At 48.0% G+C, this 16,095-nt stretch overlaps 1 protein-coding gene across 1 annotated transcript; it reads left to right on the top strand.

Annotated features, from left to right (window-relative positions):
* Nucleotides 1–999: 999 nt before the first annotated feature.
* On the top strand, nucleotides 1,000–14,929 carry LOC149372708 (venom allergen 5-like). Its single transcript, XM_089586934.1, has 6 exons — nucleotides 1,000–1,290; nucleotides 5,199–5,289; nucleotides 9,633–9,811; nucleotides 11,925–12,022; nucleotides 12,809–12,902; nucleotides 14,603–14,929. The coding sequence occupies exons 1-6, from the start codon at nucleotides 1,000–1,002 to the stop codon at nucleotides 14,927–14,929; spliced, it is 1,080 nt and encodes a 359-aa protein (XP_089443060.1).
* The last annotated feature ends 1,166 nt before the right edge of the window (nucleotides 14,930–16,095 follow it).

Genomic DNA, 16,095 nt, shown 5'->3' with positions numbered 1-16,095 from the left:
CGTGTGTTCATTACGGTTGGTCTGGGTGCCTGGACACAGAGGAATCCATTTGAATGAGGTTGCTGATACCCTGGCGAAGGCATCTCTTCAAGGCCCAGTCGTATCTGTGCTTCCACCCAGCGCATATATTACCGCGGCCAGGTTTCGCAGGTATCTGCTCTTGAAAGAATTCGCAGCATCAGCTCTGACCTCCTCTCCCGAATTCCGGCATCTCCTTTACCCGTGGTGCAGTAAAGGATGGCGATCACGCAAGCTTGAGGTTTCCTTCACGCGTCTACGTTGTCGCGTGCCTCCCTTAAACTTCTACCTTTATAGATCTGGTCTGGCGGTCTCCCCATTGTGCCCGTTCTGCGGAGAACCCGAAACGATAGATCATTTCTTGTTGACCTGCCGCCGTTTCTCCTCTTTACGGAGCCGCCTGCTGGAGCTTCCGTTACGACAGCTTGGTCTAAGTCTGTCAGCTGGGGTTGTTCTGTCTCTTGGGGCTTCCTCCCTTGGGCACAGCAACTGGAATGTGCTCTCCGCCATGCAAAACTTCCTTACAGACACTAAACGGCTGCCGTCTTAAGCTCTGCTCTTTCTCATGATCAATATTTCTCTGGAATGAAAGCTTTCTGAAACGTGGAATATTTAGCCCCGTTCTCTATTTCAGTCCCCGATCTCAAAGCATTTGTTTAGCCTATTTCAATTACACATCTGAGATCCTTTCATTTATTTCCTAATTGCTATTATTATCATGTTTATTTTATTTTTCCCCACCATTACTTTCTTGTTTAACATTTTGTACACCTATCAGTTGCCGCCTGTGTCTTGGCCAATCCCCCGCAGTGGGTACGCGCCATTATCTAGAGGACAACAACAACAACAACAACAAGCAGAAGCCTTTTTTTCCCGGTTATTTTTTTCCTTGGAATTCACCACCGTACCTTGGTCAATCCCCCCACGTGGGTATGTGCCATTTTCATATGGTGAAGAAGAAGAAGAAGAAGTTGTGAGGGTATGGACGCTCTCGAAGCCGCCGCCGGTCCCTTCGTGGCCATTGTAGCTACGATTCTCATTTTTGTGGACAAAGCCACAGCCGTCTGCCGTCCGGAGTACCAGAACATCCCGGGCGGCATAACCCACACGGCCTGCAAGCCACCCAACCCGCAATGCACCATCGACACGCCGATCAGCGGCCTGAGCGCCGCGGTCAAAGCCCAGGCGCTGCAGGTGCACAACGACTACCGCTCCCAGATCGCTATGGGCCGCCTGGGAAGCTACCCCTCAGCGATGGACATGTACGAACTGGTGAGCCTCCGCTGCCTCAGTGGCGACATTACGTTTCCTACACGGTGTAGAGTAGTCCCCAACGCTTCCTAACGAAAAATATCATTTTTGCGAGAATGAACAATGGTATAATTAAAGTCGCTTGTTTTAGTTTCTTTCGACCTGCTCTGTTTTTGAGCAATAAAGCCAGCCCTGATGAGTGTCATTATGGGCTGCTCAACGTATGGGCCAATAACTGCCTCGCGGCTTTACAGGAAGTCTCGAAGTATTCGCGAATGGTACGACTACACAGCGCTGACGGACGGGACGGAAGAAGAAGAGCAAGACGCATGCGCTGACGAACAACCAAATGGTTTATTGCGAAAGAGGGAGGCAATATAAAGCATAGAAAGGAAGAAAATGCGAGACGAACATGACGTGACATACATACGGAAAATAGTCAGCGCGTGTGTCTCTCTCTTCTTCTTCAGCGCTGTTTAGTCGTACCATTTAACATGGACCGACCAGCCCGACTCAGCCCTCTTCTTCTATTGGCAACGTCGAATGAGTCCATTGAATGTCTGAATTCGGGTCGAAGAGAATGTCGAATAAAGAATAATTCGATTGGCATGTCGTATAATTCGACTACTCGTCCACCCCCGCCCGTTTCTTTTTCTATCCTGTACGTCGGTCAAGGTTAGGTTTGATTTGCCGAAAAAGATGGCATCTGCTAGATTGAAGAATGCATTTATGAAAAGAGCCGCCGTATACTTTTATGGCATGCGAGCGTGAGAACGAATCTACTAAAGCCCCTGAATCTACTGAAGTTTCAGTGGTTTTATCATCTGCCACCGAACACAGATCATCCTTGTCTCGGATGCGCAAAAGGCTTTCTTTAAAACCAAATTTTCAAAAATTGTTTCAGCATACTTAAAATAATGTTCTTTTTCGGTTCCAAACAAAACACTCCACTCTGATTTTATCGAGCTATGAAACACCGGAAACACATCATTACGCACTTCACATCACATCAGAAGCAGCAGGAATAAAGACGTATATCAAATCACGAACACGTCACACATAAGGAACAATGTAACGAATGTTTGCCTCTGTTTATTGTTACAAAAACGTCAAGACCCTGCAGAGTAACATTGTCCTGCAAGGTCAGTTCTGCAGATTCCCATATTAGCCCGCTCGATGGCGCGGATTCTGTGAACGTCGCTGGAACTAACACCGCTGCAGTCACGTTTTTCTGCATGTGTCACGCGTCGTTTATTACGCCTCAGGAAAGACAAGCGATGCCGCACCCATACCTGAAGGAGCATCCTTTTTTTTTCGGCCGAGAACAAACAATAATGTGGCCTAGCTCGTGTTGGTACAAGGTTAAAACACACTTGGAGGACGCAAGAGTACACACACTATTTCACATCCACTCGGTATTGTAATGCATGCCACATGCTGACTATGATTTCAACTACTTTAATGACGCCATGAGCGCCAGGCAGCAAAGGTAGCAGATTAAGCAATGCTCTTTCAATTTCTATGGTTGTAACTTCTGAGAGGGCTGCCTTCAGGGCTAGGAACTCGCTCTATGTGTCTCGCACGCTGCAGTTGCTCGAAGGGCTTTCTGCCGTTTCCTTCCTAGTTCGGATCTACCTACGCAGACATAAGCAGCGGGCACAGGCCAGCTGTTTCTAGAAAAACAAGAACGGGTCCTCATTTGTGGAACAGTCTTGATTATAACATTCAAATTTCACCTACACTTCATGCCTTTCAAAAACAATTAAAACATTTTCTACTAAGCTCAACCTAGTGTACATTCTTAAGTGCTTTTTTTGTATTTTTTTTTTCTAATTATAATATGTTTATTCCATGTTTTCACTAGTATTCAGTGCCTACTGCTGTAACATGCTTATTGCTATATAGTTGCCTTATTTGTTATTTGTTGCTGTCGTCTACATCATGTGTAACAGCTTATAGTGGTCGGGACCCTTAAACAAATTTTGTTGGGTCCCTGAAGTTCTGTGTTTGTATTTCTTTTTTTATGCTAAATAAATACTTTCTAAATACTTCTTAAAGTAACAGTGTCTGCGATGAATAGTGGTGAATAGTTTCTGAATTCGCCGCTTCACCGGCGCTGGTATTTAAGCCACCTGGTCTCATCGAGATCCATCAGAGTTTCATCAAAGTAGAGAATGACGTTCTACATATATTGGAATTAACCCATTAGGCTCTCAAGGCATACCTTCAAGGCGGGGCTTAAGTATCCCCTACATTTTTTTTTTGTTTTGATATTCACTCCGGAAGTCCAGGAAAGAGTCGAACGATGACACCGGTCACTACAGCGTCCAGTGGCCGCAAGCAATTTACATATCTTGCCCGTTTACTCATGCTACTCTTACAAAAATGGTCTATAGACAGTTTATAGACTTCTTATAGACTCTGTTGCCTTCCTATAGATATTTATTTTTGTCTATGATAGTTTATAGACTGTCTATAAAGAAAAGTCCACTAAAAGTGTATGGTCCTAAATCTATAGATTGTCTACAGACTGTCTATAACATTTGTATTGCCATAGACTGTTCTCTGGGATTTGGCTATAGAGAGTCTATAGACTTTATAGACAGACACTGTCTAAAAAGACTTTTGTAAGGGTTTTAGTCCCTGATAATGTTGTCATTCTCAAAATGACACTCATATACCTTAGACGTGCGATAAAGCCGTTTATATATGTGATACCACATCTCCCCTCACCTTTTAAATTGTATGTCATAGCGAGGCGGTGTGAAATAATAATGATCAGTGGCATCGTTTTTATTGCCGCTTGTGCAGCCCGGCGCTAAACATGATGGCATGTGTAACATTGGCATGAAGTCATCAAGTGTACATATTTTACCACAAAGAGGGTTTCAAAATCACTACGAGCGCCATCCACGCAAAAAAAAAAGAACAGCTTAGAAATTCAACCATCCTCCTGTTACTGGTGCAAACAAAACTCCCGCTCCTGCAGACGATGTAGAAAATCTCGAATACAATACCAGTAGTTCCCGCGACCGCCCCGCCGTGGTGGCTCAGTGGTTACGGCGCTCGGCTGCTGACCCGAAAGACGCGGGTTCGATCCCGGCCGCGGCGGCTGAATTTCGATGAAGGCGAAATTCTAGAGGCCCGTGTGCTGTGCGATGTCAGTGCACGTTAAAGAACCCCAGGTGGTCGAAATTTCCGGAGCCCTTCACTACGGCGTCCCTCATAGCCTGAGTTGCTTCGGGACGTTAAACCCCAATAAACCAAACCAGTTCCCGCGACCACTCAAGAATGGCAGTTTACCAGTATCACTCAAGAGAAAAGTACATAATAGCTGTATCTTACCGGTACTCACCTATGAGGAAGAAACATGGGGGCTAACGAAACGGGTTCACTTAGGCAGCGCAGCGAAATATGGAGAGAAAAAATGATGACGGGTGTAACGTTGACAAACATGAAGAGGGCACATTGGGTCAGGGATCAAACACGGGTTAATGACATCATAGCGAAAATCAAGAGAAATAAACGGGCTTGCGCGGGGTATGTAATGCAAAGGCAGATAAACGATGGTCCTTAAGGGTAACAGACTGGATTCCAAGGGAAGGGAAACGTAGCAGGGGGCGGAAGAAAGTTAGGTGCTCGGGGGAGATTGAGAAGTTTGTGGGGATAAGGTGGCCGCAACTGGCGAAGGACAGGGTTAATTGGAGAGATATGAGAGAGGCTTTTGTCCTTCCATGCGCGTAGGCAGCATGATGATGATGATTAGTTTCCGCGACCACCACTTCAGCCGCCTCTCGAGCGGAGCTGCAAAACTGACCTCGATGTAAGAACGCTGCTGCAGATTGCCTCAGTTTCTTTTTGTTGTTCTCTTTTCAGCCGCATTAACCGTAATTACTCGTCCGGATGGCATGATTGTCCAATTCTTCCAGGAATGGGACGACGAACTGGCAGAAGTCGCCCAGGCGTTTGCCGACCAGTGCGACGACAGTGGCCACGACGACCGCAGGGCCCGAATTACGAGTGAGCGCACCTGTAGACGTCGTACGCAATGATATGACAGTTGCAAAGGAACGCCTTCAAGAAATTTCGGACAAATTGCGCTATAGTGACGTTACGATGGACAGGCGAAGGACGAATGAAGGAAGAACAAAAAGAAAAGGGGCGGAGGGGGGGAGAAAGAGAGAGTTTAATGTGTGGAGCGTAAGTCGAATTAAAAAAATTGCCGACGATTGCGTTACTTCCTAATGCGAAATTTGAACGTAGCTCATCAGCTGTTCCAGCTTTTCGACAAACTGAGGCAAAGAATTCGAGCAAGACATATATGTACAATTACAGACAACTTGTTATATTTAACACATTTTCCTTCTTCAAGAGACACTCCACTAACAGTTCTTGATTGTCATGAAGGACTCTTTGTGGTCGGAGAAATAGATGGATATATGCTCGACTTGCTGCACTAATCCCTGGTTCTCAAAGACGAGGGTGGTGGTGGTGAAAACTTTTAATTTCTGAAATAGAGTTTGGGAGCCACAGAGTGGCCACGCTACATGGTCGGCGTCCATAGTCCGGGACACCGCATGACAATGCCCCGTCTCTAGCCCGTTTCACCAGAGCCCTTTGGGACTCAAGCGAGGAGCAGTTGAGAAGGGCAGTCTCCCATGCCTCTCTGGAAGGGGTAGGGGAAGGGGGGAGGTGGGGATTTTGAGTACATGCCCACACCATGTGGAAGATATCACAGGTCTCCCCACAGTGCGGGCATCGCCCATCCGTGTTAGGATCGTAATGTTTTATTATTGCAGGACAGAGTAGAGTACCTGTCTGCAGGCGCCTTAAAGTTCGCTCCTCCGTCTTACTCAGCCCCTTTGCAGGGGCCGGGAAAAGGCGGTGGATGTCGCTATAATGCGTTATAATTTCCTTGAATCGCAGCAGCGGCTGGTTAGTCTCCGAGCCAGAAGAGCTGGGATGAGGAGCCCGGTGAGTAAGCGCTCGGGCAGCCGCGTCAGCGGCCTCATTACCTCGTAAGCCCTGGTGGCCAGGAGCCCAAATGATTCTTTTGGGTGTTGGATCAGTGGCAGTCCGTCTTAGAATGCAAGCAGCTAAGGGGGAGATCTCCCCTGCCAAGTAATGATCACATGCTTTTCGGGAGTCCGTAATGATGATTCTCGAATTGGCGTGGGCGGCAGCAAGCGCTATCGCTACTTCCTCGGCTCGCATTGAATTCGGGGCTCGAAAAGAGAGTCCATCAACGTGCATTTCCTGGTGAACGACAGCGGCCGTGTAAAATCCCGTGGGCGATGGGCCTGCTACGTCTACATAATATACACCGGGTCGGGAGCCGTGTTGTCTCTCAAGAGCCCGAGCCCGCGCTTGTCGCCTGTTTACGTGCATGTCGGTGTCCATGTTACGGGGGAGCGGGGAGACCCAGAGCATATGGCGCCACAGTACTGGGATACGCTCCGCCTCCTCTGGAGTGCAGTCGTGTTGGATGTGTAAGCGGTTTAGCAGGCGGCGCCCAGGGGCCGTCTGCATGAGCCGCGTGTATTGGTTCACGAGGTGGGCCTCCCGCAGCTCCTGGTAGGAGTTTAGCACCCCCAATGCCTTGAGTTTGGCATTAGAGGTAGCCACCGGGAGATCCAGGGCTCGCTTAGTTGCCTTGCGGATGACGGCGTCTATTCGCGCCTCGTCTTGCTTAGTAGTGCGGAGATATGGCACGGCGTAGAGGATCCGGCTAGTCACGAAGGCATAGACGAGCCGAAGCGCGTCCCTGCCCCGCAGACCGCCCCGCTTGTTGGAAACGCGGCGGATCATGCGCCCTACCTGTTCGCCTACTCTCTTGAGTTTCAGAATGGTGGAGTCCGGTCTGAGTCTGTGGTGAATGAAAAGGCCCAGAACACGGAGCTCCTCCACCTCTCTAATAGGACCTCCTGACAGAGAGATGTGAATTGCTGTCCTATCCTTTGGGTTCGCTCTGACATGCAAAAGCTCTGATTTCGCTGGAGCACATTGGAGCCCACAGTGAATGGCATACGCATCGACTATGGAAGCGGCCTGCTGAAGGCGGGCCTCCATGTCCCCAAGGCTCCCCTCAGTGGTCCAAATTGTAATGTCATCTGCATACAACGCGTGTTGAATGCCTTCCACCCGGGCCAGTTGGCTTGGGAGGTGCATCATAGCTATGTTGAACAGGAGCGGTGATAACACCGCTCCCTGAGGGGTACCCCGTGTTCCCATCATGTAAGGGCCGTATTCCTCGCCCTCAATCCGAAGAAAGGCCTGGCGATTAGTCAAGAAATCTCTTACATACGCGTAGGCCCTAGCCCCACAATCGGTAGAACTCAAGTTGGCCAGGATGCTTCCGTGTTTAACATTGTCGAAAGCTCCTTTCAGATCAAGGGCGAGGATGGCTTTGTCATTGTGTTGCATAGTTGTGGGTCGTATTACATCCCTGTGCAGCTGAAGAAGGACGTCCTGTGCAGACATGTGGGGGCGAAACCCGAACATGGTAACTGCAAAGAAGCCCTTACTCTCCAGGTATGGAGAGAGGCGATCCCGAACCATCGTCTCCATAAGCTTGCCCGCACATGAGGTCAGTGATATGGGCCTCAGGTTGTCCGTATTCACGGCCTTACCTGTTTTAGGGATAAACGTCACAAGTGACGTTTTCCACTCGGGAGGGAGTGGACGCCCGTCCCAGATCTGGTTGATGTATTCTAATAAATGGAGGTAGGCTGAGTCCGGTAGGTTCGCCAACAGGTTCACTGTTATGTGATCCCGTCCCGGAGCCGTACCCCGGCGCATTTTTGCTAAGGCCGCCTTAAGGTCGTGCAACTCAAAAGGGGCATCAAGTGTTTCATTAGGCCTGCCAGAGTACATGTACACAGGCCCAGGCGGGTCCTCCGTACGACAAAGATATCTGTCGCACAGAGTGTCCGCAAGTTGCGCCGTCGTACCTTGATACCCTTGCAGAGCCCGCCGGAGCTGCTTTTGCGTCTCCCCTCTCGTTTGAGAGGGGTCGATTAGACTGCGAAAGAGACGCCACGTCCCCTTCGAGCTCATCTGATGAGCTGCGGCGTCGCAGCGTGCTATCCAATTTGAATCTGAGAGTTCGGCAGCATACGCTGCAGCTTGCTCTGTGAGTTTGACTATGCGGTCGCGTAATTTGCGATTAGTTTTCTGCTTTTTCCACCGTTTAGTTAAGCTCCGGCGCGCCTCCCACAAATGCAGGAGGTGGGTGTCCACTGCGGGGATCTCTTCGGTGGTTTGTAGTGTTGTGACGTGTTGTTTCTGAATGTTGTATATGTGGTTAGCCCACTCCGCGTAGCCGCCGGAAAATAGTACGGGAGGGATAGTGTGATTTCGGGGTACACGCAGTGGCGAACGGTGGTGGCTATGCGTTTCGGCTTGGGCGTGCGAGAGATGGCGCCAGGAGCGCGCAGCTTGATCAGCGCGCTGCCCCGGCTGCGGAGCTGGTTACGAGGAACAACGGCGACGCCGCGAAACGCAGGAACGGGCGCCAAAGAGCTGCGCACAAAAAAATTGGCTGGCGGTTTAGCATTGCTAAGCACGGAATATTGTGGGAAAGCACTACTTTGGCGGGTAGACACCACCGTCCAGTCCTTTCAAAGCGCGATTGAGCTGTCCGTGGACCCAGGTAGCCAGTTCTGCGCCTTTCCTTTCCTCAAATCAAAGGACTTTACAACATTGTCAAATTGTAGGGTCATGTGCATGTTGAAACCAAAGTTGTCAGGATTCCTCAGGTATTCATTTGACAAATAATGCCATTGATATGAATTAAAGAAGCCAACATAATGTTTCTATGCTTTTTAATATTCAGCGTTGATCAATGTAAAATTAATCAATGTAATAAAATTAATTAATTAATTAATCATTTTATGGCTGAAAGATAACTGGTTGAAGAAATAACAGCCGTTTATCTGCCATGGCCGTTTATCCGCCACATTCCCGAACTACGACCCACTTCAACTCCTTGATCTTCCCGCAGACGCCATCCTTTGCTCTAACCCCAGCCACTTCAGAACAGCCATCGAACGACTTTTCTGTTAATTCATGTCGAACCCACCCCTCATGGGGTCATTGAAGTATTGCAAATAAAGAAATGAATAAATAAATAAATATTGACATTAATGTAATTGATGTTACGATTTCCGACCGTTGTATAATTTTGTACGAAACTTTCCGCAGGGATGAAAAAATAAACCGCTGGTGTTTCGCCTCGGAAGACTAACGAATTGGCTTCCTTGAAACAGGTGTATACTATATAGGCGGAAAAATACTTGCTTTGTATCGAAATAGCAAGAGACGCCTGAAAGGGATATGCCCATTCTAATCACCTTCATGCACAGCCCAGTTCAACAGCGTGGGACAAAACCTCGCATATGCGACCGACTGGACAAAACAGACCGTCGTCGAAGGGAAGACGTGGGTCGACGACTGGTTCAGCGAATATCGCGACTACAATCCTAACGGTGTGTCGCACTTCGAAACCAGGGGCACCAGAGGAGTGGTCACTCATTTCACGCAGGTGATTCCCACTCAAGCATTCACATTCTCCATTAAAAACGGATGCATTAGATTTAGCGCGGGATACTTGTTTGTTTGTTTGTTTGTTTGTTTGTTTGTTTGTTTGTTTGTTTGTTTGTTTGTTTGTTTGTTTGTTTGTTTGTTTGTTTGTTTGTTTGTTTGTTTGTTTGTTTGTTTGTTTGTTTGTTTGTTTGTTTGTTTGTTTGTTTGTTTGTTTGTTTGTTTGTTTGTTCAGCAACCGATTAAAATAACTCGAAAGGCTGTGAAGATATACGACACGAGAAACTGCATTCACATCGCGCTAGTGTTGCTGAAGTAAGATAGCAGTTGGCAAGAATGTTTTGGTGTTTTAACGACAAACGACGTGCATCGCAATCAAAATCGGAAATGTTGCTGCGATTGTCAAGAGTGGTGATCGCGAGGACAAGGCGGTGTTAAAGAAGGACAATAAAAACATTCATTTCTGCTCTATATTAAGGCGGAAGCCTTTAATGTCTCATCGTTGTAAGCAGGAGCTGTCGACAGAAATGTCGCACTTTTCAATTGGTCGAAACGGTCGTGACGTCACAGTGCGCGAATTTCAAACGGGGCCAATTGTACTTTGGCTAGTAACCATGCAACCAATTGAAGGGATCATATAGTGATGCTCCAAGTAAGTGGGACTGAGTTTAGTTAATTGCTTAATTACTCAATTAGCCTAATTAACTTTTTAGCCAGGCCATATAAATAAATAAAACCGAGTAGAAAATTGGTCGAGCTCGGGAACCAAACCCCGGTCTTCGCAGTGCGAGACGAGCATGCTATCCACTCCGCCGTGCCGGCTTTATTTTTTTTTCAACATGGTATTTATTACAGTGATGTAATGTTCTATGTACATGAACTATATACAAGCCATTATGAAAACAGTGTTAAACAATACATATTGAAAAGACCATGCAATAGAAAAGGGGCAATGCACAGCACATCACTAATAGTGAGTGCCACTCCGGTTCGTACTCAGTCTGGGCATACACGTCTCTTAGATGAACAACCATTCGACTGAAGTGATCCTTTGTAGACACAACAGGTTCACAGTGTCTGTCCATCATGCGGGTCCATCATGCCAGCTCGATGGTTTGGAATGAACAAAGGCGCGTCTAGTGAATACGGTGTCTTCGCTCACTCCCATCTTCCTCCCTTCCCTTCCGGCGAGGTTCAGGTGTCCACCGAGGTATGCGAGACAGATACATTTCCTTTCCTCAAAAACCAATTTACCGACGAGCGAGGCGTAGAACCCAGAGCCGTACCCAGAGCCGTATATTCCCTTCGGGAGAACCGAATGAACGATGGCGTTCTGCGAACTCCCCGGCAGCGTTGCAAGACGCTGTCGCGTTCCACTCTTAGAAACGAAGCTTAACATCTTAACCACACATCAGTGACCGCACGGGTGTCCACCGAGATATGCGAGACAGTTACTGCTTAATTTCCTTTCCTCAAATACAATTTTCATTTTCTTCATTACGGGCCCTCTTTGTCTTTCTTCTTTCACTCCCACTTCCTCCCTTCCTGTACGGTGCGGTTCGGGTGTCCACCGAGATGACAGAGAATTACTGCGCCATTTCCTTTCCTCAAAAAGCGTTACGTTCAACGGTCAAGGCATCGCGCCGAACGGGTGGTGGCGTTCCGTGGACTCCCTGGCAGCGCTGCAACAGGCTGTCGCGTTCCACTCCTAAAGGCGAAGCTTAAGCGTCATTAAATAGCAGTTAATTAGTATTCAGGCATTCATCAGTAATTGGCCATTAATTAGTGATTTGTCATCACTTAGTAATTAGTACTGAATTATATGTGACGCCACCAGTGCCACAGAAGAGCGAAAGTGGTGCGGAAAACGCTTTCGCCTCTACGCACTTTAGGCAGTCAAAGTGCCCCCTGAACTTTTGCCGTTAACTTTGCTGCTTGTGGCGCATTTCCAAAACACGTGATGTGCGCGTGCATGCGTCCGCATGTGGCGCATGCGTGCGCGCATACTCGCTGCAACACAACCTTTTGTAACAAAGCCAATCAACTGAAGGCAGTCGTGCTTATCCTCTGATGTTCTCACTGACTGTGCCGGTGTGATCGTGTCGATTGTGCAGATAGCATGGGCGAACACACGGTACATCGGCTGCGGCTTTAGCAACTACGTGTTGGGAGGAAAATTCAAGCGACTCTTCGTATGCAACTACGCGCCGGCGTGAGTATACGAGGTTCGTCTGTCCTCGTACAAAGTGGGACCTACGTACACCCAAGTGTCATGTCAACGAATGGCCATGACGGTGCGTCTTAAGACAAGAAATTCTATGGAATGGTTAGTGACATAATATCTCTTAAAGTAGCGCACTATGTTGCTTTGGAATATGACCTTGTGTGACGCGCACGCAGAAGCATGGTTCGTGAGCAGCCTGATTTTACCGCTGTATTAAACGTGAGATATCTACTACTTCCCTTATGAATAAATGTTTTCCAAAAAACGCATTGAATGAAAAGAAAGGCAACGGAACTTGAAAGAAATCTAAATAATCTAGGTAAGTTACGAATAAAGAAAGCCCCTGGCACCTAATGAATTAAGTCATTGGAAAATTACGAAAGTCGCTTGAGTTAGTGTTTTGAAAACAATAAAATAACACCCTACCACCTAAGCGGAAGTATGAAGGGACATGACTGGTGCATACTGCCACTGTTACCGCCTTCTGGCGAGTACGCGCCTTTAACCCCTCATTTAATTCCCCTTTTCGGGCCTTTGAGGCACAAATAAAAATAAAAAAGGAAGAAAAGGAAAATATGTGTGCGTCGTGTCCCAATGGTTTTCAACCTGTTTCTTTTGAAGAGATTTTGCGACGTGGTCCAATATGCAACAAGCAAATTTTCGAGATCATATGGTGTTAGTTGAACGCATTTTTAATCGTCCTTTCACAATTGCATGGGCAATCTTGTCAACGTTTTCCTTTCACACTGGCGCCCTTCTTATCCCCTCTTGCAGCGGAAACATACTACGAAGACCAATGTACTTGCCAGGCCCTGCTTGCACCCAGTGTCCGCCGGGAAGTAGCTGCGTCAGCGCAACCGGACTTTGCGTGAGTACCGCATTTTCCGCTCACTTGGCTGCAGTAATAACCATGTCAAGCTGTAACAATAACTTCAAGGGGGAATTCGCGGACATTTAAAAATCGATACAAGTTGAATAACAGCCCTCGTGTGAACAGCAGTCGATGGGCGTAGGATGAGGGCTATCTGCACTCCAACTCTAACCGATCGCCTATGTTGCCAAAGCACACATGCAAGAGCAAGCAAGTCGGCAGTAAAGCATAACCTACTACGAGCGTGAGACCACGAAAGGAGAAGAAACGTTATTTCCTTTCTCTTCTTTATCAATCGCCTCTTCCAATTCTGCATTCACGGACAAAAACAAAAGGCAAAGGCGTAATGATGGGAAATTTAGTCGCCGAAATTGGAAACTTACGTATTTGCACTTGAACTAATTAAGGCTCATGATATGCCCTGTTTTTAGCATCACAAGCACCTTCAGCGACTAGGAAAATTTGTGTGCGCGTAACAGATTGAATGCTAATTCATTGCCAGTGGAGAGGTCAAGCTCTCACACCGGTGTAACCCTTCATAGAAATTTCTGCCCTTGGTTCCTTATTCAAGACATTTCAGGTAGTGCTGATCACGATCAATTTCAATGGCCTTATTTTTGTTTTGCAGAAAAGAGCTTGACCATATTCGACCTGCGTTCTGCTGCGCGCCGCGATCTTAAAAGCATAATGATTCAGATCTGTTCGAGGGCATAAGCCTGAATAAAAGTGAATTCAAAAGTTGTCTATAAAATTTAGTCTCGAAAAGCAGTCTCTGACTTTCTTTCAAGCATCCCTAAATCAGCGGTCACCGGACTTGCCGTCTTTTATTTCGCGTTCAATTTCGAACCAAGAAGCAGTTCATAAAACATTAAAAAAATGCTTGCGTACAAGGCAGAAACTTATATTCACCATATATATTTTTTTAAGGTCCCTGCCGCTTTCTACATCGCTATAGCATGCTAGAAGTTTTGGTATTAATCACCGTGGCTACAGTACCCGACATGCCACCTGTGCAGCGCGTGCTAAGTTTCCTCACGTCATCATCAACTGTCAGCCATCACAGATCATCGCAAGTCAATCACACGCCATCATACAGCTTTGTCTACGCTGCCACGAACGCACCCACCTTGGCAGGCTACTGATGGCATATTATGTTGAATTACTTGGCACCCAAGTGATGTCAAGTAAGATGCCAATGTGAAATAAGGCAGCGGTAATTACCTAGGGGTTTCGCACCTGTAAAAAGAAGGTTAAAGCCAATATGGAGGTGCTCCCTCTTAGACCCTGCATTGCGACTTGCTTTCTGTCTTGCTTTTCAAGTTCAAGTTTATTCATTAAGCTATAAATTAATAGTGAATACAAGAAAATTTAATACTCTTTTTTCACCTTGCTGTTCGAAACGCGGTCTCAAGGGGCAAACAGATGGGAAGTGATGCACCCCTTCAAAAATCTCCCAAGGTCATTCAAGCGCATACATCGGTGAAGATGGCTGTGACAAGTCCGCGAATAAAGCAAACTAACGATATTTTCATCGGATACAGCCATATGTCAAAACACCTGCCCTTTAGACTGTTGCGAGCAGGTGCAAGGAGCACGTGCTGCGACTTCTACTGTGCTTGCGCCGCTGCCGCGACAGCCCAGCTGAGCATTGCGGAGGCGCTCAGGGAGTGCTTTTTGTCTTCATAACCCAAACGCAGCGCGCATCCGATGCGAGGCCACCTCCCGGAAAAGAAGGGCCGGGAGATCCCGCAAGTGGAGGCAGCGGAGGAAGCGGAGGCGGAGGTGGAGGCACAGGGACCGGCGGTGGTCGCCGAGGCGACGCGGAGGACGATGAAGGCGGCGTTGGCGGCGCCACGATCCTGTTGATAACGGCCGCCCTCTTCGGTGCCTTTCTATTGGGAGCCTGCGTGGGTGCCGCTGTCGTCTCCCGCTTCACCGGTCGTGGTGGCATCCCGGGCAGCGGCAGCGATGGGGCTGGTGGAGCGACGCAATCCACAGCCACGACCGGCACCTCGGTCTTCTAGCGGAGACTCGACACCCACTTGGAGACATTCCGTTGGGCTGCCTCGTTCCGGTGTCAATACGAAGTGCCGAATAAAATGCTTATCCCATATAACTGTGGGCCTCACGGCCACAAGGGTCTCAGCGCACGCTGCTGCGCAACACGCACGCGTCCTTTTTTTTTTTTTTTTTGAGCGCGCGAGTGCACTCAGGTGTGACAGGACGGTGCATATCCGGATATCACTAATGCTTTTTCCAGCCTTGTACTCGGTGAGTTCAGCCATTTCGCTAAATAAGTCACCCTTCGCACTCTCTATACCCACAGTTCAGCGGCATCCACGTAGACCACGTCCTCGTCTTTGTAGGAGCGGAAGCGTTTCTCTAGCGCCTCTGCCCGTTTGGCCTGGCGTATGGTAAGAACACGATGACCGTCGCGGTCGTCAATAATAAACAACTCCTCAAAATAAGTGCCTCCATACTCTCGGGTAACCCAGAGACTGCAGAGGAAGCTGCCATAGCACTGGCTTGTGTAGGCACAAAAGCGAGGTACATCATCAGTGACTCCAAAGTTGCCATTCTAAATTTCAGCAGGGACCGGATCTCCCCGCTAACGAATACAATTATAAGCCGTCATGTAATAGACAGGAAAATTACACTAGTCTGGACACCAGCACATGCATCCCTGCCTGGTAATGAGACGGCCCACGAGTTCGCCCGAGGCTTTTCCTTCCGGGCGGGCTTACAGACAGGGATCGGATGGTGACCTACAGAGAAATTACACAGCACTATCGTTTGCAACGAGCTAGACTTCCTCCAGCGGATAGATCCTTGACCAGATACCAAGCCATCAACTGGCGCCGGTTACAAACTTACACCTTTCCTAAACCGGCCCTTTGGAGTCTTATGTACCCAGGGCAATTGTCAGACAAATGCGCAAACTGTGAACTTAGGGCCACCTTGGACCACATGCTATGGGAATGTCCTTATGCCCCCCGGGAGGGACGAGGTATAAACACAAAAGATCAATGGGAGACCTTACTACTGAGCTCCGACCCGGCGACTCAGTTACAACTCGTCCGACTGGCCGAAGCCGCCGCCGAGAGTCAAGACCTTTCGGCCGTCGTCTAGGCGGGTAGCCCTCTGGCTACCCTCTGTCAGACATTAAAAGTTTTCCTATCCTATCGTATCC

The sequence above is a fragment of the Amblyomma mixtum genome, chromosome 1 (genome assembly GCF_055824585.1).
Source record: "Amblyomma mixtum isolate Tamu chromosome 1, ASM5582458v1, whole genome shotgun sequence".
NCBI classification, from domain to species: domain Eukaryota; kingdom Metazoa; phylum Arthropoda; class Arachnida; order Ixodida; family Ixodidae; genus Amblyomma; species Amblyomma mixtum.
The sequence above is the reverse complement of the archived record's forward strand: the minus strand, read 5'-3'. Positions and strand labels throughout refer to the sequence as shown.